Below are 21814 nucleotides of genomic sequence, written 5' to 3' on the forward strand. Positions count from 1 at the left end.
CTCCTGAGTAGCTAGGATTACAGGCGTGAGCCACCAGCGCCCGGCCTTTTTTTTTTTTTTTTTTTTGTCATTCATAGGGTTTGAACTCTGGGCCTGGGCGCTGTCCCTCAGCACTACAGCTCAAGGCGAGTCCTCTGTTGCTTGAGCCACAGCGCCAGTTCCAGTTTTCTGGTGGTTTATTGGCCATAAGAGTCCCATAGACTTTCCTGCCCAGGCTGGCTTTAAACCGTGATCCTCAGATCTCAGCCTCCTGAGTAGCTAGGATTTTAGGCTTGAGCTACGGGTGCCCAGCTAAAATTCAGCTTCTTAGGGTTTGGGAAGGTGGCTCAGTGGTAGTGTTTGCCTGGAATGCAAGAGGCCCTGGGTTCTATTCCTCAGCACCACATAAGCAGAAAAAGCCGCAAGTGGCTCTATGGCTCAAGTGGTAGAGCACTTGCCTTGAGCTGAAGAGCTGAGGGACAGTGTTCTGGCCCAGATTTCAAGCCCCACCACCACTCCCCCCCCCCCAAAAAAAATCAGCATCTTAAAGTATGTGACAATGTAAAGCCTCCCCAGGGTTCCATCTCCACTGGGACCCCTTAGCCTGGGAGAACAGCCCCTCCACACTCACATGGCAGCCTTCTATCCTTATATCCACTGTTTGATCTCAGGTCATGCTTCAGCCAGTCTGAACTAATTCATCAAGCACACTGTAGCAGGCCAGGCCCTCGCAGGAAACAGATGTCACACTCCAAGTGGGTAATTTGTAAAGAGCTTAATACAGGAAGTATTTACAAAGCTGCGGGCAGAGTTTAGGAAAAGCAGTAAGAGATGGTGCAATACCAGCATCATCCCTAAGGGGCAAAACTATTAGTTGAACAAGGACTGAGCTCAAAGAGGAGAGGGAGGGAGGGGCCAGGGAGAACACTACTCCACAGGTGGAAGATGGCAGCCAGTCTACATGATGGGTAGAGAGCCAGCCAGGGGAGAGCCCTGAGAATTGAAAAATGCCTCTGTTACTTACTGCTGCTTTCCACTGGCTGAAGCCAGTTGGAAATTTTTTTTTTGGGGGGGGGTCTAGGTCCTAGGGCTATCCTTCACCTTTTTCAATCAAAGCTGGTGCGCTACCACTTGAGCCACGGTTCCACTTTTAGCTTTCTGCTGCTTAATTAGGGTCTCATGGACTTTCCTGCCCTGGCAGACTTTGAACCCTGATCCTCAAATCCCAGCCTCCTGAGTGGCTAGGATTACGAGTGTCAGCCGCCGGGCACTGCTTTCTCAGTCACTCCACGCCGTGTGGGTCCAGGTGCACAGCCAAAATTGTGTACAAACCAGGTGTGAAGCCCCTCATCTGGGAAGTCTTCCAGGGTTTCCTGCAGTTTCTGAAAATGAAGCATATTTTGAGATAATATAAGCAAGAAAGGAAAATGAAGGGGCTAGTGAGGAGAGGGCACAGTTTTTGAGAGAAAGGCAATGGTTTGAAGACAGAAGTCCCAGTCACCAGCGTTCACGTGCTGGCAGAGCCGGAGGGGCAGGGACTGCGCATGACTCTCCAAGTGCTGGAATCACGCCTTCACCTCCGCAAAGCCAGAGTTCAAGAGGAGGGATGTCAGAGCAAGAACTTTATTATTATTTTTTTTTTTGGGGGGGGGAATCTGGTTGTGACAGCCTGGGCGCTGTCCCTCAGCTCTTCAGCTCAAGGCTAGCGCTCTATCACTTGAGCCACAATGCCACTTCCAGCTTTTTTCTTTGTGCTTATGTGGTGCTGAGGAATCGAACCCAGGGCCTCAGGCATGCAAGGCAAGCGCTCTACCTACCACTGAGCCACCTTCCCAGCCCAGAGCAAGAACTTTAAAGAGACAAATGACTACCATATAGAGAAATTAGAGGTGAAACCCCAGTAATATAACAGGCCCAAAGAATTAAAAGCTATCATCTTTGAGAGGGGAGGGAGGTGAGTCATGGCCTTTGTCCCACGTTTAGATACTGAAAGCCTTCAAAGCTGCCTTTTTTTTTTTGGGGGGGGGGTCGTCTTGGGGCTTGAACTCTGGGCCTGGGCCCATCTCTGAGCTCTTCAGCTCAAGGCGAGCGTTCTACCACTTGAGCCACAGCTCCACTTTCAGTTTTCTGGTGGTTAATTGAAGAGTCTCACAGACTTTCCTGTGCGGACTGGCTTTGAACCTTGATCCTCAGATCTCAGCCTCCTGAGTAGCTAGGATTACAGGCGTGAGCCACTGCTGCCTGGCTGAGCTTGTTCTTTCTCTTACCTTTGTTGGTCACTTGACATCCTCAGGGAAGCTGGCTGGACACATCTGTTGGAGCCATTCTTGGTTGGGCCACTAGGGGGCGTCCACAGGCTTGGACTAATTGCTTCTCAACTTTGGGGTCAGGAGAGAAAGATGAGTGTGTCCTAATCCAGTTATTCTAGAAAACCTAGTTAAGGGGCTGGGAAGGTGGCTCAGTGGTAGAGCGCTTGCCTTGCATGCCTGAGGCCCTGAGTTCGGTTCCTCAGCACCACATAAGCAAAAAGAAAAAAGCCAGAAGTGGTGCTGTGGCTCAAGTGCTAGGGCACTAGCCTTGAGCTGAAGAGCTGAGGGACCGTGCTCAGGCCCAGAGTTCAGGCCCCACAACCAGACCAAAAAGAAAAAGGAAAACCTAGTTAAATTTTTCCTCTGGTTTCCTTCATCAAGTGTGTCTTCCTCTTCTGATTTTCTCTCATCCACATGCATCCTCAGCTAGGCACCAGGCACGGGTGGCTCACCCCTGTTATCCTGGCCACTCAAGAGGCTGAGACCTAAGGATCATGTTTCAAAGCCAGCCTGGGCAGGAAAGTCCATGAGACCTCTTTTTGTTGGTTGTAAAGCTTGAACTCAGGACCTGGGCACTATCCTTGTGCTTTTTGGCTCAAGGCTAACACTCTACCACTTTAATTTTTTGTTTTTGGGTTTTTTTTGCCGGTTGTGGGGCCTGAACTCTGGGCCTGGTTGCTGTCCCTCAGCTCTTCAGCTCAAGGCTAGCGCTCTACCACTTGAGCCACAGTGCCACTTCTGGCTTTTTCTGCTTATGTGGTGCAGAGGAATCGAACCCAGGGCCTCATGCATGCAAGGCAAGCACTCTACCGCTAAGCCACCTTCCCAGCCCCTCTACCACTTTGAGATACAGTGCCTTTCTGGTTTTCTGGTGGTTAATTAGAGATAAGAATCTCACGGACTTTCCTGCCCTGGCTAGCTTCGAACCAAGATTCTCAGGTCTCAGCCTCCTGAATAGCTAGGATTACAGGCATGAGCCACCAGCACCTGACTAAAGATTGCACGTGGAGAGAAAAATCAGGGGAGGAAGACACATATAATAATTCAAAGTGCAAAACATCCTGGAAAAGATAGAGCCAGCGGTGGCCTGAGACCTGAGAGGGTGGGGTGAGAGGAAGAACAGGGGCATTTAGAGCAGAGGAACCATGTTCTGTGTGATATGGTCATGGTGGTATGGGATATTATGTGTTTGGTAAAACTCACAGGTCTACACCAATGCAAGCTATTACTGAAGGGGAAACTGGTTGGGGTGAAGGAGTTTATGAAAGCTTAGCATTTCTTTTCAACTTTGTGTAAATCTAAACTGGCTCTAAGAAATAATTAAAAAATTACAAACTAAACCGGATACCAGTGGCTTTTGTCTATAATTTTAGCTACTTAGGAGGCTGAGATCTGAGAATCACAGTTTGAAGACAGCCTGGGCAGACGCTTATCTCCGATTTCCCACCAAAAAAGCCAGAAGTGGAGGTGAGGCTCAAGTGGTAGAGCACTAGTCTTTGAGCAGAAACTCAAGGACAGGGCCCAGGCGGTGAGGTCAAGCCCCAGGACTAGCACACACAGACACACAATGTAGACTCATCGAGTATGCACATCTCCATTTTCACTATCTTACACTCTTTAGTGACAGAATTTGGACATGTGTTCAGGGGAATAGATCAAGTTTGAGCTGCTACTGTTTAATTTGCATTTCCCTGTATACTACTGAGGTTATTTCCAGATTATTAGACTTTTCTAAGTTTTGCCATGAATTACTTGTTCTGTCTTTGGCCTATTTTCCTAGATTTTTTTTTTTTCTGCCAGTCCTGGAGCTTGAACTCTGGTCTCTGTCCTTGAGCCTCTCTGTGCTCAAGGCTAGTGCTCTACCACTTGAGCCACAGCGCCACTTAAAGCTTTTTCTGAGTAATTTATTGGCAATAAGAGTCTAACGACTTTCCTGCCAAGGCTGGCTTCAGATCAGCCCTCTGAGTAGTTAGAATTACAGACGTGAGCCACCGGTGCCTGGCTCTTTTTCCTTCCTTCCTTCCTTCCTTCCTTCCTTCCTTCCTTCCTTCCTTCCTTCCTTCCTTCCTTCCCTTTCTCCTCTTTCTTCTCCCCTCTTCCCACTCTCTCCTGCTTCTCCCTCCCTCCCTCCCTCCCTTCCTCCCTCTCTCTTTCTCTGTCTCTATAGTGCTGAAGATCAAACCCAGGGCCTTGCACATGTTAAGCAGGTGCTTTTCCAGAAAACTGAACCCATGCTGATTTTTGATCTTCTGATTGTGGATTTGTGGTGTGTGTGTGTGTGTGTGTGTGTGTGTGTGTGTGTGTGTGTGTGTGTGTGTGTGTGTGAATATTAGGATTTCAGCTCAGGATCTCAGGATCTTTTTTTTTTTTTTTTTGTCACTCCCGGGGCTTAAACTCAGGTCCTGGGCCCGTCCCTGAGCTTCTTTTGCTCAAGGCTAGCACTCTACCACTTGAGCCACAGCACTACTTCTAGCTTTTTTTTTTCTTTCTATTTATATGGTACTGAGGAATCAAACCCAGGGCTTCATGCATGCTAGGCAAGCACTCTACCACTAAGCCACTAAGCAAGATTTTTATGACAATTTTTCCTCCCTTTTCTTTTCTTTCTTTTTTTAATTAAGGGGGATGGAGTTTGAGCTCAGGCCCTCTACCACTTTGAGCCACACTTCCAGCCATACCATCTCTTTTTCTTTTTCCTCTTTCTTTTTCTTTCTTTCTTTCTTCTCTTCCTTTTTCTTTTCTTTTTTTCTTTTTTTTTGTCGGTCCTGGGGCTTGAACTCAGGGCCACTGTTCCTGAGCTTCTTTTGCTCAGTGCTAGCACTCTATCAGTTGATCTACAGCACTGCTTCTGGGCTTTTTCTGTTTTTGTGGTACTAAGGAATCAAACCCAGGGCTTCATGCATGCTAGGCAAGCACTCTACCACTAAGCCACAGACCCAGCTTCATTTCTTTCTTTTTTTTTTGGGGGGGGGGGAGGGGTCCAGTCATGGGGCCTGAACTCTGGGCCTGGGCGCTGTCCCTCAGCTCTTCAGCTCAAGGCTAGTGCTCTACCACTTGAGCCACACTCGCCACTTGTGGCTTTTTTCTTTTTGCTTATGTGGTGCTGAGGAATCAGACCCAGGGCCTCAGGCATGCAAGGCAAGCGCTCTACCACTGAGCCACCTTTTCAGCCCGCTTCCTTTCTTTTTAAATTTGGATTCTGATGCCTTTCCTCCCACAGAAAGTTCTGAATTTTGGGGCTGGGAAGGTGGCTCAGTGATAGAGTGCATGCATAAGGTCCTGGGTTCGATTCCTCATAAGCTAGAAAAGCCAGAAGTGGCACTGTGGCTCAAGTGATAGAGTGCTAGCCTTGAGCTGAAGAGCTGAGGAACAGCCCCCAGGCCCAGAGTTCAGGCCCCATGACTGACAAAAAAAAAGAAAGAAAGTTCTACGTTTTGAAGTCACTGCTGAGAAATGGCCTTCAGGGCGGGCATACCCCAGAGCCAGTCCGCCAGGGGCAATCCGTTCCTGGGGCCAGCTTCCCATGTTCTGCTCTTGATTGCCCAAGCTGCCCTCACAGCTCTCTGGTTCCACGTGTCCACCGGGCCTCCTCGTGGCCGTGTTCTGAGCCCCGCACAGCTTTATCTAATGGGATGAAGCTGGTTAAAGAGATTAGCAAGAACCTTGAGGATCCCATTTGTAATCTGCCCTATTCAGGCAGTCCCTGCTTAGCTGGAAGGGAGCTGAAGGAACAACACCGGGACTGGCCCTTGCTAGCAGCGCTTACTCAGTCAACAGGGGGTCCTAGGTTGGGGAGGGGAGCCCCCAACATGGGCAACCCTCAGGACAGCTCCCTGCAGCTCAGACCATCGGCTCCCATTCCAAGGCCCTGAGTGGCCAGCCCGAGCTCACAGAGGCTTTGAGCAGGGGCTGTGCGCGCCAGACCGCCCGGCCCACGCTTGACAAAGATGGCTCTGCTCAAGGTCAAGTTCGATCAGAAGAAGCGGGTGAAGCTGGCCCAGGGGCTGTGGCTCCTGAACTGGCTGTCGGTGTTGGCTGGCATCATCCTCTTCAGCCTCGGGCTGTTTCTGAAGATTGAACTGCGGAAGAGGAGCGAGGTGATGAATAATTCTGAGAGTCACTTTGTCCCCAACTCCTTGATTGGGGTGGGGCTCCTGTCCTGCGTCTTCAACTCCCTGGCCGGCAAGATCTGCTACGACGCCCTGGATCCTGCCAAGTATGCCAAGTGGAAGCCGTGGCTGAAGGTGTACCTGGCGGTGTGTGTACTCTTCAACGTCCTCCTCTTCCTCGTGGCCCTCTGCTGCTTCGTGCTGCGTGGCTCTCTCGAGAGCACCCTGGCCACGGGGCTGCGGAACGGCATGAAGTACTACCGGGACACAGACACGCCGGGCCGCTGCTTCATGAAGAAGACCATCGACTTGCTGCAGATCGAGTTCAAGTGCTGCGGCAACAATGGCTTCCGGGACTGGTTTGAAATTCAGTGGATCAGTAATCGCTACCTGGATTTTTCCTCCAAGGAGGTCAAAGAGTGAGTCCAGCCCAGGGGTCTGGGGGAGGAAGGGAAATGTGGGGCCATGGGGACCCAGCACAACTTAGAAGGGGCTCCTGAAAATGGCAGCTGTAGATGATTCCCTCTGGGATCTGGCTGAGATGACAGGAAAGGGGGCAGTTGTCTAAATGGCCCTCAGAGGCGGCTCCAGGAGGGAGATCCACTCAGGAAGGCGCAGACTGCAGGGGTGAGGCTGTGCCCAGACATTTACTACTTGTCTTATTCAGGCCTAAGAGGTGAGGTTAGCCCACTAGCTCACACTTCCTGGTGTGTTCCCCGTTTCCCAACTGCTCCACCCCATCCCCTTCTCCCAAGGAGTTTTTCCTGGATCCAATGCAATCCGGTCCATACCATTCCTCTCTGGATAGGGCCAGCTGCTCTGGAATTCCAGGTGTGTGAATGAATGAGCTGGTGACCTTGAGCAGGTCTCTGGCTACTCCAGATCTCTGCTTGGCCACCTTTCAAGGGATGGTTCTGGAACAGGTTGATCCTAGCTCTGCTTAGAGCCTGGTATACAGTAAGTGCTCATTTAATGCCAGTTGGTGTTTACTTTTGAAACACAAGGAAGTATTCCTAAAGCCTTCTTGGCATATGGCAAATGAAACCCGTGGAGGGCTCTGGGTTTGGATTCTACCAGAACGATTATCTTGTATCAGGAGGGATCTTTTTTTTCCCCAGGGCAGCACAGCTTGCCTGAGCCTGGGGTGCTTTCTCTCTGCCTCTTCTTTCTGTCCAGCTCTACACAGCCCTGGGCTGACATCTTAGTTAATTTTCCCTCTGAGGCAGTCTGGTGAACCCCTAGGGGGACTCGAACTTGAGGGGTACATGAGCAGCAGAAGATGGCTTGAAGCCGAGACATGACTGAGCCCCAAAGAGCTGGCTGAGCCGCTGGGGTGGAAAGGGCAGTGCGTGTGAAGGTCACCACGCGGGTTTTAGGGTCTGAGGATGGAGATTATGGCAGCAAATCCCAGGAGGAGAGGATTGTGGAGGGCTCCGCCCTTCGAGGGGACAGGCCCCCAGGCGCAGCACAAGCCGGGGCTGTGACTTATTTCAGTTGCCCCTCGAGGGGCTGCGGCCAGGGGCAGGAAGCAGCCCAGAGCGGCCAGGGCCCGGGGCGCAGGAAAGGGAAACGCTCTTCATCAGTTCCTCTGCCAAGGCTCATTGTTCTTCTTCAGAAAGCTTACTGAAAGCTCTATTTCTTTCTTTTCTTTTTTCTCTTCCCCTCACCCCCCTCTGCCCCAGTGCTGGAGATCAAACCCAGGGAGCTTGGCATGCTAGACAAGCCCACTCTGCCATTAAATTTTTTTTATTCCAGTCCTGGAGCTTGAACTCAGGGCCTGGGCGCTGTCCCTGAGCTTCTTTGGCTCAAGGCTAGCGCTCTACCACTTGAGCCACAGCGCCACTTCTGGCTTTTCCCATTTATGTGGTACTGAGGAATCGAACCCAGGGCTTCATGCATGCTAGGCAAGCACTCTACGACTAAGTCACATCCCCAGTCGCTAAAATATTTTTATTAGGATAAAGTAATTGTACTTTTACTATGACATTTACACACAATCTGCGCTTTTTTCTTTCTGGGGGATCAATACTGGAGTTTGAACTCAGGGTCTGGTGAGATAGGCACTGACATATTTCCACCCCACCCCCACACTTTGATTTCAAGTCCTGGGACTTGAACTCAGGACCTGGGTACTGTCCCTGAGCTTCTTCCCCTCAAGGCTAGAGCTCTATCATTGGAGCTGCAACTCCACTTCCAGCTTTTTTTTTGCCAGTTGTAGGGCCTGAACTTTGGTCCTGGGCGCTGTCCCTCAGCTCTTCAGCTCAAGGCTAGTGCTCTACCACTGGAGCCACAGCACCACTTCCAGCTTTTTTGCTTATGTGGTGCTGAGGAATCAAACCCAGGGCCTCATGCATGCCAGGCAAGCGCTCTACCACTGAGCCACCTTCCCAGCCCCTCCACTTCCAGCTTAATTGGTAATATACTGGAGACAAGAATCTCACAGGAGCTAGAAATGTGGCTTAGTGGTAGAGTGCTTGCATAGCAGGCATGAAGACCTAGGTTTGATTCCTCAGTGCCACATACACAGAAAAAGCTGGAAGTGGCGCTGTGGCTCAAGTGGTAGCACGCTAGCCTTGAGCACAGAGAGGCTCAGGGACACAAGCTAGGCCCTGTTCAAGCCCCAGAACCTTTCCTTCTTGGGCAAACCACAATCCTCAGATCTCAGCCTCCTGAGTAGCTGTGATTACAGGTATGAGCCACTGGCTCCTGGCTCTTCTTTCTTATAAGTTTGGGCTACCAGTACCTGGCACTGACTTATTTTACTTGTGCAACCCCAACGCCCCTTTGTTCCCTAGTGAGGAGATGATCAGGTCCTTCCACTCCAGTGACCTGAGGATTCAAGCATGTTTCCAAGCAAATATTTAGTTTAATTGAAACGACTTCATTCAGGAGTCGGTGGCTCATGCTTGTAATCCTTCCTAGTAGGAGGCTAAGATTTAGAGGACTGCAGTTCCAAGCCAGCCCAGGAAGAAAAGTCTGAGAGCCTTTATTTCCTATGAACCAGAAAAAAGGCAGTCTCCAGTGATAGAGCCCCCCGCTAGGAGCAAGCAAGCTGAGCAAACGTGAGGCTCTCAGTGCTAGTCACCAGGCTGGAACAAAGACCAACTCCCTCTGTGCCTCAAAGCCCCACAAATAAGTGCCTCAATTTTTTTTTTTGTCCCCGCCTCCCGTCAATTCACAAAACATATAATGACAATATTTAAAAACAAGCCGGAAAAAGAAATTCAAGCCAGGCATGGCTGTTTCCACACTCCACTCAGTCTTGTTCCCATTTTCTTAATCACAAGGGGTAACTATAGTAGAAATGCAGCCAGGTGTTCTATTTTGCTATCTGATCGTGTAACATTTACACAGCGTTCGCCACCATCCCGCTTAATGGTTGCGTCCTAGTCCAAGGAATGAATGAGCGTCCTTGGCCAGCATTTCAGTTGCTCTGATTTGCTCCTGTCTGTCTCATTTCTCTTATTTTCCCTTTAGCTGAATTTCTAGGAAGGAGTTTCTGGCTTTTGCTTTCCCAACGCTGTTTAATGTGTTATTTTTTGGTAGTGTGAGAGGTTCAACTCAGAGTCTTTCACTAAGCAGGAGCTCTAAAGATGAGCCGTCCGCGTGTCCGGTCCTTTTTGCCTTTGTTAGTTTTTAAATAGGGTCTTTTGGTTGGGCCAGCTTGGACCTCAATCCTCCCATTTATGCTTTTCCTGTGTAGCATCTTAGATGGCAGGTACTCACTACTGTGCTAAGCTATGGTTTGATAAAGGGGTCTCTACCTTTTTGGTCCTGGCTGGCTTTGAACTATGATCCTCCAGATCTCAACCTCCTAAATAGCTAGGAGTATAAGTGTGAGCCACCACACCCCGCTCATGAATTTATGTGACAGAGCCGGCTCCCCAGAAGGCTCCACGGAAGAATAAGTGCGTTTATCTCCCTTTTGAGAGCCAGGTGTCAGGGGACAGGTCTTGTTCTCAAGCCTTCCTTTCGACTTACATTAGGGCTGGGGCTCCCTGGGGGAGGAGCCAAGCTTGGTGGAGGTGGGGCCTCCCCCCCCCACATCCCCCAGCCCGGGTTCTCAGGTGTCACACCTCTGGAAAGTGGCCCCCCTCCCCCCAGGGCTGTCACCTTGTTTACTCACAGCCTGCCCTCTTTCCAACACGGATTAGGGCCTCTCAGACCTCTTAAGACAAAGCCTCCGGAGCAGAGCGCCTTAAGTGGTGAGCTATTTACAGCAGAGGCTGTTTCCAGCCTTCAAACTTGCTCTCTTTGAGGCTGGGGGGAGGGGGGAGGTTGGTGGGGGGTGTTGGGACTTGCAGGGTCTTCAGCAAGGTGAGGCCTACTTGTAGCCAGGTAAAACAGCCCATAATCCCAGCAATTGAGAGGAGGCAGGAAGATTTAGAGTTGGAGGCCAGCTGGACTACTTTAGCAACACAGTAAACAAAACAACCACGAAATGATTAGTGGATTAGTGCGGGGTCCTGCGCACTGGCTGAGGCCACGCTCCAGATGGCCTGCACAAGGCATTCTGTCAGATTTTTCTCCTGAAAAAGCAAATTTAGCAGGTGAATCAATACATCAATAAGGAAAGACTGCTGGGAAGGAGTGGGAGGGGTGATGAGTCAGCCGTCAGCCCCGCCTAGGCCCCGTGAGTGCCAGCTGGGGAAGGGCGATCCCCGGCCCTCCCAGCCTCCTCCTCAATGGGAAAACACAAGAAACTGACAGAGCCTGGGGGGCTATGTGCAAGATGCGTGGAGAGGCCAGGCGCGGTGGCTCACACCCGTAATCCCAGAATCTTATCTCCAATGAACCACCAGAAAACTGGAGGTGGCGCTGTGGCTCAAGTGGTAGAGCACTAGCCTTGAGCTGAAGAGCTGAGGGACAGTGCCCAGGCCCAGAGTTCAAGCCCCATGACCACCACCAACAACAACAAAGATTCAGGGAGCCGGGAGCACTGCAGAGTGGGGAGGGAGACATAAGAGAACTCAGACAGTCTCAGAGGACATGGCCTGTGGGTTGGGGAGCTCGGGCGGCCTGTCCTCAGGAGGCCGGCGAGGAGCTCATGGGTGAGGCCAGCCCCGGGCGGAGGCCGCTCAGAGCTCTGCCAGCGTTGCCTCGCCACTCCAGGCCTGGCTGTCACTTGAGGTACGCGGGGGTGTGAGGCAGGAGTTCAAGGTTCGCCCTGGCTGCGGGACATGGGGAGCGGCGGTGGAGGCCCAGCTTGCGGGGACTGGGAGGGGAAACCTCACCTTGCCCAGGCCAGAAGCTCTGGAGAGTTCCATCTGAGGCCAGGGGTGCGGCCACCTGGTCTGGGCGGCTCTGGTTCTTTGACTTCCTCTAGTGTAGAACCTTCTAGTGGTTTTCAAGGCCCTGGCCAGAGGACTGTGAGTGGAGAAGGGGACCTTCCACCACGAGGTGGATGCCAGCACGGCCACCTCACACAGAGTGTGGAACCCCGCTGTTCACAAATGTGACTGGGAGCATGGCGGCAGGCACTCAAGCAGGGCTGGGGCGGCTGGCGGTCAGAAGGAGAAGAGCGGGAGCGAGGCCCTGCCTGAAGGCCAGTGTGTGGGCTGGTCTTGGGAGTGGCAGGGAGGGAATCATTACACACACACACACACACACACACACACACACACACGCACGCACACACGCACACACGCACACATGCACACACGCTCGCTGTTCCTGGGGCTTGAACTTAGGGCCTGGGTGCTTTCCCTGCTTTCTTTGTGCTCAAGGCTAGTGCCCTACCATTTGAACCACACTGCTACTTCTGGCTTGTTTTGTGTAGTTTTTGTTTTTGTTTTTTGAGGTAAGAGTCTCATGGACTTTCCTGCCCAGGCTGGCTTTGAACCGTGATCCTCAGATCTCAGCCTCCTGAGTAGCTAGGATGACAGGTGTGTGCCAGGTGGAGGGATCATCCTGAGATTCAGTTCTACTCCATATGCCCAGGGCAGCTGGCCATGCAGAAAGTAAGAGCCATAGCCGGGCACCAGTGGCTCACACCTGTCATCCTAGCTACTCAGGAGGCTGAGATCTAAGGATCTTGGTTCAAAGCCAGGCCAGACAGGAAAGTCCATGAGAGTCTTATCCCCAATAAACTATCAGAAAACTGGAAATGGCACTGTGGCTCAAGTGGTAGAGTGCTAGCCTTGAGCTGAAGAGCTGAGGGACAGCGCCCAGGCCCAGAGTTCAAGCCTCAGGACCGACAAAAAAAAAAAAAAAAAAAAAAAGAGCCACATGCTGAAGACCTCCCCTCCCCGCCCTGGCCCAGGACTGACCCGGGCACTGGCCAGACTGGACTCTGCTCTCCCTGCACCCACGGCACTGCCTGGGAGACGGAACAAGCTACAGTTCATTCGTGTTGGCCACACCCACCCACGAGCAGGCGCCTTCAAGGACAGGCCCCACAGCTGGCCAGCTGGTGCCACCCACTCCCAAGTGACTGGGTCCCTGCAATGTCACTGGCCTTTCAGGGGAGGGGGCGGGGCAGGAGTCAACCCTGGGTCATCCTGCGCTTATCCCTGCCCAGTGAGTGCCCTTGTGCCCAGCCATCTGTTCTGTAGGCAGTGGGCCATGTCAAACGAAGCGCCACCTGGTCTGGTGCTGGAGGTGGCTCACGTCTGTGATCCTAGCTACTCAGGAGGCTGAGATCTGAGGATTGCGGTTCAAAGCCAGCCAGGGCAGAAAAATCCCCATGGGACTCTTATTTCCAATTAACCACTCAAAAACTGGAAGTGGCGCTGTGGCTCAAGTGGTAGAGTAGTAGTCTTGAGCACAAAGACGCTCAGGAACAGCACCCAAGCCCTGAGTTCAAGCCCCATAACCAACCAAAAAAAAAGAGAGAGAGAGATGCTCTACTTGGCTCATAAAGTACAAAATGGAAATTAAAACAATACCAAGCTAGGTACCTTTTAAATTTTTCTTGGTGGTACTGGAGTTTGGACTGAGGCCTCACGCTTGCTAGGCAGGTGCTTTCCCACTGAGCCACATCTCCAGCCCTTTTGGACTGGTTCTTTTTAGGTAAGGACTCCATTCCTGCCAGGTGCATGCTTATCCTTCAGCCTATTTAGGCTTCCCATTGTGGCTGGGATGACAGGTATATATATACTACCATGCTCACTGTATTTCCATCAAGCTGGCGTCTCATTCGCTTTCCTGCCTGGGCTGGCCAGGTTTCCTCCTGATGTCGGCCTCACAGATCACTGAGACTGTAGATATGAGTCACAAGCACCTGGTTAGATTTTCAGTGTTCAAATGTAGGAGCTGTGTGGGTGTGGTTGTGAGGGGAGACTCTCCCGTCCCCAAGGGAGATCGACTGCAGGGACCTGGACAGATCACCCCCTCCCCCCCCCCCCCACACACACACATACAAACAGTGGCTTCTGGAAATTCACTGCCTGGAAATATTTGCTACATGCACAATGACTAACATCCATGCTTGAGTGAGCAGAGGGAAGAACACAAGCATCCTTGGGTACGGAATGGTAGAACCCAGCAGAAACCCCATGGATTGGTTTGGGAAACCTAACAATTGCAGAACCTGAGCCCAAGCTTCCTGTCCACAAGTGACATCATCATGGTGGGCTGTGGAAGCGGAGGGACAGGACGGGAGTCTTGTATTGCAGTAAAAAGATGAAGTTGTGTGTGTGTGTGTGTGTCTAGGTCCTGGGGCTTGAACTCAGGGTCTGGGCACTGTCCCTTACCTTTTTCCTCAAGGCTGGGGTGCTACCACTTGATTCACAGCTCACTTCCAGCTTTTTGGTGATTAGAGCTGAGTTTCACAGATGGACTTTTCTGTTCGGGCTGGCGTTGAACTGTGATCTTCAGTTCTCAGATTACTAAAGAGAGGGTAAAGACATGAGCCATTGGCGCCAGTTTAAAAGAAATGTTTGGAACTTTAATTATTTTTTTCAGGGTTTGAATACAAGGCCTCATGCTGCTAGGCAGTTAGTCTACCACTCAGACCATGTCTCCAGCATATGGACAGAATTTATGTATTTATTTATTTTTGCTGGTCCTGGGGCTTGAACCCAGGGCCTGGGCACTGTCCCTGAGCTGCTTTTGCTCAAGGCTAGCACTCTTCCACTTGAGCCACAGTGCCATTTCTGGCTTTATCTGTGTATGTGGTACTGAGGAATCGAACCCAGGGCTTCATGCATACTAGGCAAGCACTCTACTATTAAGCCGCCGCCTTCCTAAGCCTGGACAGAATTTTAAAGAGTGTGCTTACCATGCCAGTGAGCACCACTGAAAACCTTACTTAACAGTTTCATGGTTTTTAATCTTGGGTTGTGCATGTCTGCTGCTATTGAGTAGTGCATGGCTCTTGCATAGCTCTGTCACTTAGACAACACTCACACAACACGTGCACAGATCTTAGGTGTGCAACTGGGTAAGTTTTGTCATGCAGACACCAGACAGCCATGCTGAGGCCTGTTGGAACATCTCTGAATTCTGCACCATGTGTGGTGTTCTCTAAAGAAACACATGATCAGCTCTGCAGGAGACTGGGATTGGAGGATCACATTTTGAAGCCAGTCAGGAAAGTCCAAGAGACTCATCTCCAATTAACTACTACAAAGCCAGAAGTAAAGCTGTGGTCAAGTGGGGGAGAATGCTGGCCTTGAGTGAAATACCTAAGGCTGAGCTCCCAGGCCCTAAGTTTAGGCCCCAGGACCAACACCAAATGAACAAACAAACAAAAAAAAAGGCCACATCCTCACAGATGCAAACATCCCAGTCCTGGGGCCTGAACTCTGGACCTGGGTGCTGTACCTGAGCTTTTTTTGCTCAAGGCTAGCACTCTACCACTTGAGCCACAGTGTCTCTTCTGGCTTTTTTGAGTAATTTATTGGAGATAAGAGTCTCACAGAGGGGCTGGGAAGGTGGCTCAGTGGTAGAGCGCTTGCCTTGCATGCCTGAGGCCCTGGGTTCGATTCCTCAGCCCCACATAAGAAAAAAAGCTGGAAGTGGTGCTGTGGCTCAAGTGGTAGAGCGCTAGCCTTGAGCTGAAGAGCTGAGGGACAGCGCCCAGGCCCAGAGTTCAGGCCCCACGACCGGACCAAAAAAAAAAAAAATAAAGAGTCTCACAGACTTTCCTGCCCAGGCTGGCTTTGAACCATGATCCTCAGATCTCAGCTTCCTGAGTAGCTAGGATTACAGTGGTGCCTGGCTGCAAAGATCCTTTTTTTAAATGGAAGTACTGGGTTTTGAACGCAGGAGCTCTCGTTTGCTAGACAGGTACTCTACCTCTGAATTACATCTCCAGCCCTGTTTTTTGGCTTAGCATTGGCCTGGGCCATAATCTACCTACCTATTTAGGCTTCCTAGGTGACTACGCAACATTCAGATTCCCTCAGTTGAGTCTTCCAGACTTTTCTGCCTGGTCTGGCTGTGATCCTCCCAAGCTCAGCCTCCCGCATAGTTCAGGGTGGCAGGTGGACTGAGATGGATTGAGATGGATTGCAAACTTTTTTTTTCCCTCCAAGGCTGACTTTGAAGTGTGATCCTTCCAATTTTAGCCTCCCAAGTACCTAGGGTTCAAGGCATGAGCCATGGGTGCTTGGTGTGGCAGGGTAAGATTTCTCCGTTTCTGGGTTTCATTTGCCTCTTGGTTTACCAGCCTCTGCCTTCTAGAACATACATTCCAGGAAGGCAGGGATACGGCTGTGTGCTCCTCCCTCCATCCGCGGTGCCAAGAACGGGCTGACGCTCAGTGGCTATGCAGGAGCAAGTGCGGGAGTGACGATGCGGGGTTTTTTGTTTTGTTTTTGTTTTTGGTCGGTTATGGGACTTGAACTCTGGGCCTGGGCGCTGTCCCTGAGCTCTCTACCTCAAGGAGAGTGCTCTACCACTTGAGCTATAGCGCCACTTCCGGTTTTCTGGTGGTTCATTGGAGATAAGAGTCTCACAGACTTTCCTGCCCAGGCTGGCTTTGAACCATGATCCTCAGATCTCAGCCTCCTGAGTAGCTAGGATGACAGGCATGAGCCACTGGTGCCCGGCTTAAGATGCAGGTTTTCTGGAGTTGTGAGGAGATAGTGCCTGGTGAGAAGTCTGGGAAGGCTGACTCAGGCTGTCTGTCTGTCTGTCCTGCAGCCGCATCAAGAGCAATGTGGACGGGCGGTACCTGGTGGATGGCGTCCCTTTCAGCTGTTGTAACCCCAGCTCACCACGGCCCTGCATCCAGTACCAGCTCACCAACAACTCAGCACACTACAGCTACGACCACCAGACCGAGGAGCTCAACCTTTGGTTGCGCGGCTGCAGGGCAGCCTTGCTGAGCTACTATAGTAGCCTCATGAACTCCATGGGCGTCGCCACGCTCCTGGTCTGGCTCTTGGAGGTAGGCCGGTTGCATGTGGAAGAGGGGGCCTGTGGTCCACTCAGTGTAGTGGTGTGGGGCCAGGCCTCAGCCCAGCCTCTGGCTTCATTGTAGGTCAGAGCACTGGACTTGAACCTCATGATCTTCCTGCCTCAGCCTCCCATTCAGCTGGGGTTATAGGTATGCACCACAATGCTCAGCTCCATCACTTTAATTCTGGGTCAGAACTGGGGTTTGGACTCAGAGCCTTGAGTTCTCGTTCAGCTCTCCTGCGTATAACTGGTGCCGCCAGCCCAGATGGAGCCTTGAAGAATTTTCTACCTGGGCTGGCTTCAAGCCTTGATCCTCCAAGTTTCAGCCTCCTGAGGAGGTAGGATTACCAGTGTGAGCCCCCAATTCCCAGCTTACTTTATTTCAGTAAATTAATATAAAACTTCTACTTAAAGCATACAGTTCAGTGACATTGAGCACACTCACAATGTCACCCAAGTACCATCTCAAGCTAGTGCCAGGACATTCCTAACACTCAGGGACACACTCACCCTCCAGCAGTTGTGGCTTGTTCCACCACCCTGCCAGCTCCCCTTAGTGCTCTGTGCATCCAGCTATTCTTGGCATTTCATAGAAATGACCCCACATATTTTTTTGGGGGGGAGGCCTGAACTCTGGGCGCTGTCCCTCAGCTCTTCAGCTGAAGGCTAGTGCTCTACCACTTGAGCCACAGCACCACTTCTGGCTTTTTTCTGCTTATGTGGTGCTGAGGAATCGAACCCAGGGCCTCATGCTTGCGAGGCAAGCACTCTACCACTGAGCCAACTTCCTAGCCTGACTCCACATACTTTGAAAGAGTTAATGTTTGGCTTATAATTTAGCTTGTCTTACACCTTTGTCCCATGCTTCCAGTTTCTGAGGAGGCCTTGGCCAGGTGCTTAGCCTCTCTGGCCCATGGGGGTGATATCACTGAGCTTTGGGGACAATGCATCCAGTAATGTGTACACTGGGGTCTTCAGTACATGGGAGCTATTTGGTTTGTGCTGCTCAAGATTCTGACCAGTATGACATGCTAATTCATTTCCTCTTGTGCTGTCTATAAGGCTTAGTTCCTCTCTCTGCAGCTTTGGAACTTGACACGTAGCAGGCTCCCAGTGAATGCATCGAATTGATTCATTCATTCATTCATTCACGGAAGGGAGAATTCTCAAACACCAATCACATGCCAGGCGCTGTTCTAGGTGCTGAATGACAGCCCACAAGCCCATAGAAGACAAGGTACTGGGAGACTCAGAGCACTAAACTACTTCTTCTTCTTCTTTTTTTTTTTTTTGTGTGTGTGTGTGTGTGTGTGCTAGTATTAAGGCTTGAACTCAGGGCCTGAGCTCTGTCACATAGCTTTTTTTTTCTTTTTCTTCCCCTCAAGCTATAGCTCCACTTTTTGGCTTTTTAGTTATTAGAGATAAGCATCTCAGAAACTTTTCCTTCAGGGCTGGTTTTGAACCTCAATTCTCAGACTCCTGAGTAGCTAGGACTACAGGCAGGAGCCACTAGTGCCTGGCATCTAGGTTCTCTGTTTTTGTTGTTGTTGGTAGTGGTCGTGGGGCCTAACTCTGGGCTTGGGCACTGTCCCTCAGCTCATTAGCTCAAGGCTAGTGTTCGACCACTTGAGCCACAGCACCACTTCTGGCTTTTTCTGCTTATATGGTGCTGAGGAATAGAACCCAGGGCCTCATGCATGCAAGGTAAGCACTCTACCACTGAGTCACCTTCCCGGCCCTGTATTATTATTTTTTTTGGGGGGGGGTCTGGTCGTGGGGCCTGCACTCTGGGCCTGGGCACTGTCCCTCAGCTCTTCAGCTCAAGGCTAGAGCTCTACCACTTGAGCCACAGTGCCACTTCCGGCTTTTTTCTTATGTGGTGCTGAGGAATTGAACCCAGGGCCTCATGCATGCAAGGCAAGTGCTCTACCACTGAGCCACCTTCCCAGCCCCTATTATTATTATTTTTTTGGTTGGTGGTAGGGCTTGAACTCAGGGCCTGAGCGCTGTCCCCGAACTTTTTTGCCCAAGGCTAGTACTTTACCACTTCAAGCTACAGTGCTGCTTCCAGTTTTCTGGTACTTAATTGGAGATAAGAATCTCGTGGACTTTTCTGCCCAGGCTGGCTTTGAACCACTATCCTCAGATCTCAGCCTCCTGAGTAGCTAGGATTACAGATGGGAGCCACCAGTGCCTGGCAGGTAGGTACACTTGATCAAAGAAAATCCAGACTCTAGAATCCAAATACACAAGCTCAGAAACATTAGGCAGAGAAACTTTTTCCCATGGAAGGAGATTCCATGGAGGTTCAAGCTTTCAGTGCTGTGAGATTCCATAGGAGGAGCTGTGGGTGTGGCTGCTGCCACTCACCTCAAAACATCTAGGGGGACGGATCACCAGGAAGGCTTTTGTACACTTAGCGACCAGCAGAGCACATTCACTACCCTCTATTGGTTGTTCACTCCTCAGGGTGGAGTCTAGGGGGTGAGGAAGTCGAATGAGAGCAGTTTACTGCTAGCTTAGGACCAGACCCTGCCCACCCGCTAGGAGAACCGAATCAGTGGGCAATGGAGTCCCATTGGCTGCGTCTCAGCTCACTACTTTCTAGGAGCCTGGCTCACTAGGATGGCTCCCAGGAACACAGTGAATGCCCCTTGACTTCCCCAAGGCCTTTAGTGGAGAGCGCGATGATGGGCACATGGGTCCAGGCCTGTGACAGTATTCCACCTTAGCCTTGAGCCAGTCAGGAGATAACATCTCACTTATGAACCAGAACTGGAGGCATGGCTCGGTGGTAGTGTCAGCTATGAGCACAAATCTGAGCAAGAGTGTGAGGCACTAGTTCAAGCCCTAATATTGGCACAAATCAAACCAAACCAAACCAAAGGGAGGACCATGACCAACCGTGAAGTTCACACTGCGGCGCGTCTCCTTCAGGAAAGCCAAGAAGCCAGAGTGGACAGCCTCCCTGTGAGGACCTCCTCGAAGGGGTCACTTTTCCCACTGTTAAAATAGTTTACTAAGCCAGGTGCCGGTGCTCACACCTGTAATCCTAGCTACTCAGGAGGCTGAGATCTGAGGATCCTGGTTTAAAGTCACCCCAGGCAGGAAAGTCCTTGAGACTCTTAGCTTCAGAAAACCAGAAGTAATGCTGTGGCCCAAGTGGTAGAGCACTAGCCTTGAGCACAAAAGCTGAAGGATAATTCCCGGGCCCTGAGTTCAAGGCTTAGGACTGGCATCAAAAAACAACGAAACCAAACCAAAATAGTTTCCTAAATTTCCATCTGACAATAACCAAATCCAAAACTTGGTCAGGTGCTGTCCTCAGGTGCTGCCATGATAAATGGTCCCCAGAGCATTAATGGAGCAGATCCTCACTGAGGTGCTGTGCCACTGGCTGTGTTGCAGGAGCTGGGGTACTGGATAAAGGAGATGTACCAAGGGGCAGCCTTTCTTCCTGGAGAGCAGCTGGGTCCATTCGCACAGGAAGTACAGAGTACAACCTGGTCCTTGGTGGAAATGGGTGAACATAGCAGAAACAGCTTACCAGGTTAAGAAGCATGCCGGGTTTTCTGTGGCACGGGGCAACACAGGAGGCGAGAGGCTGTGCCATCCGCAATCTGCAAACGGGAGAATAAGGGCATGGTCACACAAGTGCCTGGCTGGGCTCCGAGCCAGGCATTCTTGGCACCCGCTGCCACAATGAATGCTAGTGCACAGATCCACGTGATCCATTACTGGAATCCATTCATCACCACACTCACCAAACAACAGACACGGAAAGAAACCACACTCCACCACAAAGCCTGCAGAAAACAGCTGACTTTAGTTTTCATGCCAGTACTGGGCTGTGAACTCAGGTGCTGGGCGCTGTCCCTGAGCTCTTTTGCTCCAGCCTAGAACTCTATCACTTTGAGTCACAGCTCCACTTCGGATGTTCTGGTGGTTTATTGGAGCTAAGAGTCTCAAGGACGTTCCTGCCTGGGCTGACTTTGAACTGTGATCCTCAGATCTCAGCCAGCTGAGTAGCTAGGATTACAGGTGTGAGTCACCATGGCCAGCCCAAGCAACAATACTCTTGACAGATAACAGTGGACGGGTGTAAGCACTGAGTGGGGTCAGGAGGGCTGTGGCTCCACAGAAGCCCTGGTGGATGAAGTGGGAGAAGTGGGGATTCCTAGAGGAGGCTGGAGAGGAGGCTGGTACCCTGAGCACTGGGGCCAGGCGAGGGTGAGGGGGTCAGGCTGTCACCAATGCCGACATCGTGGTGTCACACTTTGTTTAGGTATTTTCCTGGGCCATGGGAGACACAGGCTGGTGGCTCCCAGCTCTGACTCTAGCATCTAAATCTGCTTCTCCCCCGCCCCCCCCCCCCCCAATCCCATCTCCCAGGTGAGCATCACGGCTGGGCTGCGGTACCTGCACACAGCCCTGGAAGGCGTGTCCAACCCAGAGGACCCCGAGTGCGAGAGCGAGGGCTGGCTGCTGGAGAAGAGCGTGCCCGAGACCTGGAAGGCCTTTCTGGAGAGCTTGAAAAAGCTGGGCAAAGGCAACCAGGTGGAAGCGGAAGGCGCAGATGCAGGCCTGGCCCCCGAGGCTGGGTGACGGCCCCGGGGCCTCTCCCCTCCTGAACACTGAGTAGCGGACTCCAGGAAATGTGGAACCCCCCTTGTCCAACTCTGCGCCTGCTTCTCCCGGGAAGGCTGGCTGTCCGACAGACCCTCTGGATGGTGGGATTGCAAGTCCCAGGTCCCTAAAGCTAGTGGCAAGTGAGTCCTGTGGCCTTCCCCGCAGGCCCTCTGCCCGGTGTGCGCCCTCATGGTGGACACGGTGACATGGGAACAGAGGATGGCCAGTCCAGGACGCACCTCTTAGCATGCGAAACCCATTCCACTGACCACATCCAGGGTATTCCCCCTTTAGAGTTTGCCTGTTTTAAGCTCCAAAATGTTTCATTCTACCTTCAAAGCATCATCCCGGGACCCATAAACACAGGGAAGTCTAAAAAAAATGTAATGGCCATGTTGTCTTTGTTTCCTTGATAGTATTAGGGCTTGAATTCAGGGCCTT

The 21814-nt window shown here is 51.4% G+C and overlaps 1 protein-coding gene across 1 annotated transcript; it reads left to right on the forward strand.

The window, feature by feature from the left end:
* The first annotated feature begins 6235 nt into the window (after window positions 1-6235).
* Window positions 6236-21349, forward strand: Prph2 (peripherin 2). The gene is made up of 3 exons (XM_042672105.1): window positions 6236-6816; window positions 16487-16733; window positions 21137-21349. Exons 1-3 carry the CDS (start codon window positions 6236-6238, stop codon window positions 21347-21349), a joined length of 1041 nt encoding a protein of 346 aa, XP_042528039.1.
* Window positions 21350-21814: the final 465 nt, after the last annotated feature.

The sequence above is a fragment of the Dipodomys spectabilis genome, unplaced genomic scaffold (assembly GCF_019054845.1).
Source record: "Dipodomys spectabilis isolate Male_0828 unplaced genomic scaffold, ASM1905484v1 ptg000669l, whole genome shotgun sequence".
Lineage (NCBI taxonomy): Eukaryota > Metazoa > Chordata > Mammalia > Rodentia > Heteromyidae > Dipodomys > Dipodomys spectabilis.

What these genes read in the sequence shown, in the direction of transcription:
- Prph2 (XM_042672105.1), top strand. Translation starts at nt 6,236, where the DNA reads ATGGCTCTGCTCAAGGTCAAGTTCGATCAGAAGAAGCGGGTGAAGCTG. An exon ending in TCCTCCAAGGAGGTCAAAGA is followed by an intron (nt 6,817 to 16,486) that starts GTGAGTCCAGCC and finishes TCTGTCCTGCAG; the next exon opens with CCGCATCAAGAGCAATGTGG. An exon ending in TCCTGGTCTGGCTCTTGGAG is followed by an intron (nt 16,734 to 21,136) that starts GTAGGCCGGTTG and finishes CCCATCTCCCAG; the next exon opens with GTGAGCATCACGGCTGGGCT.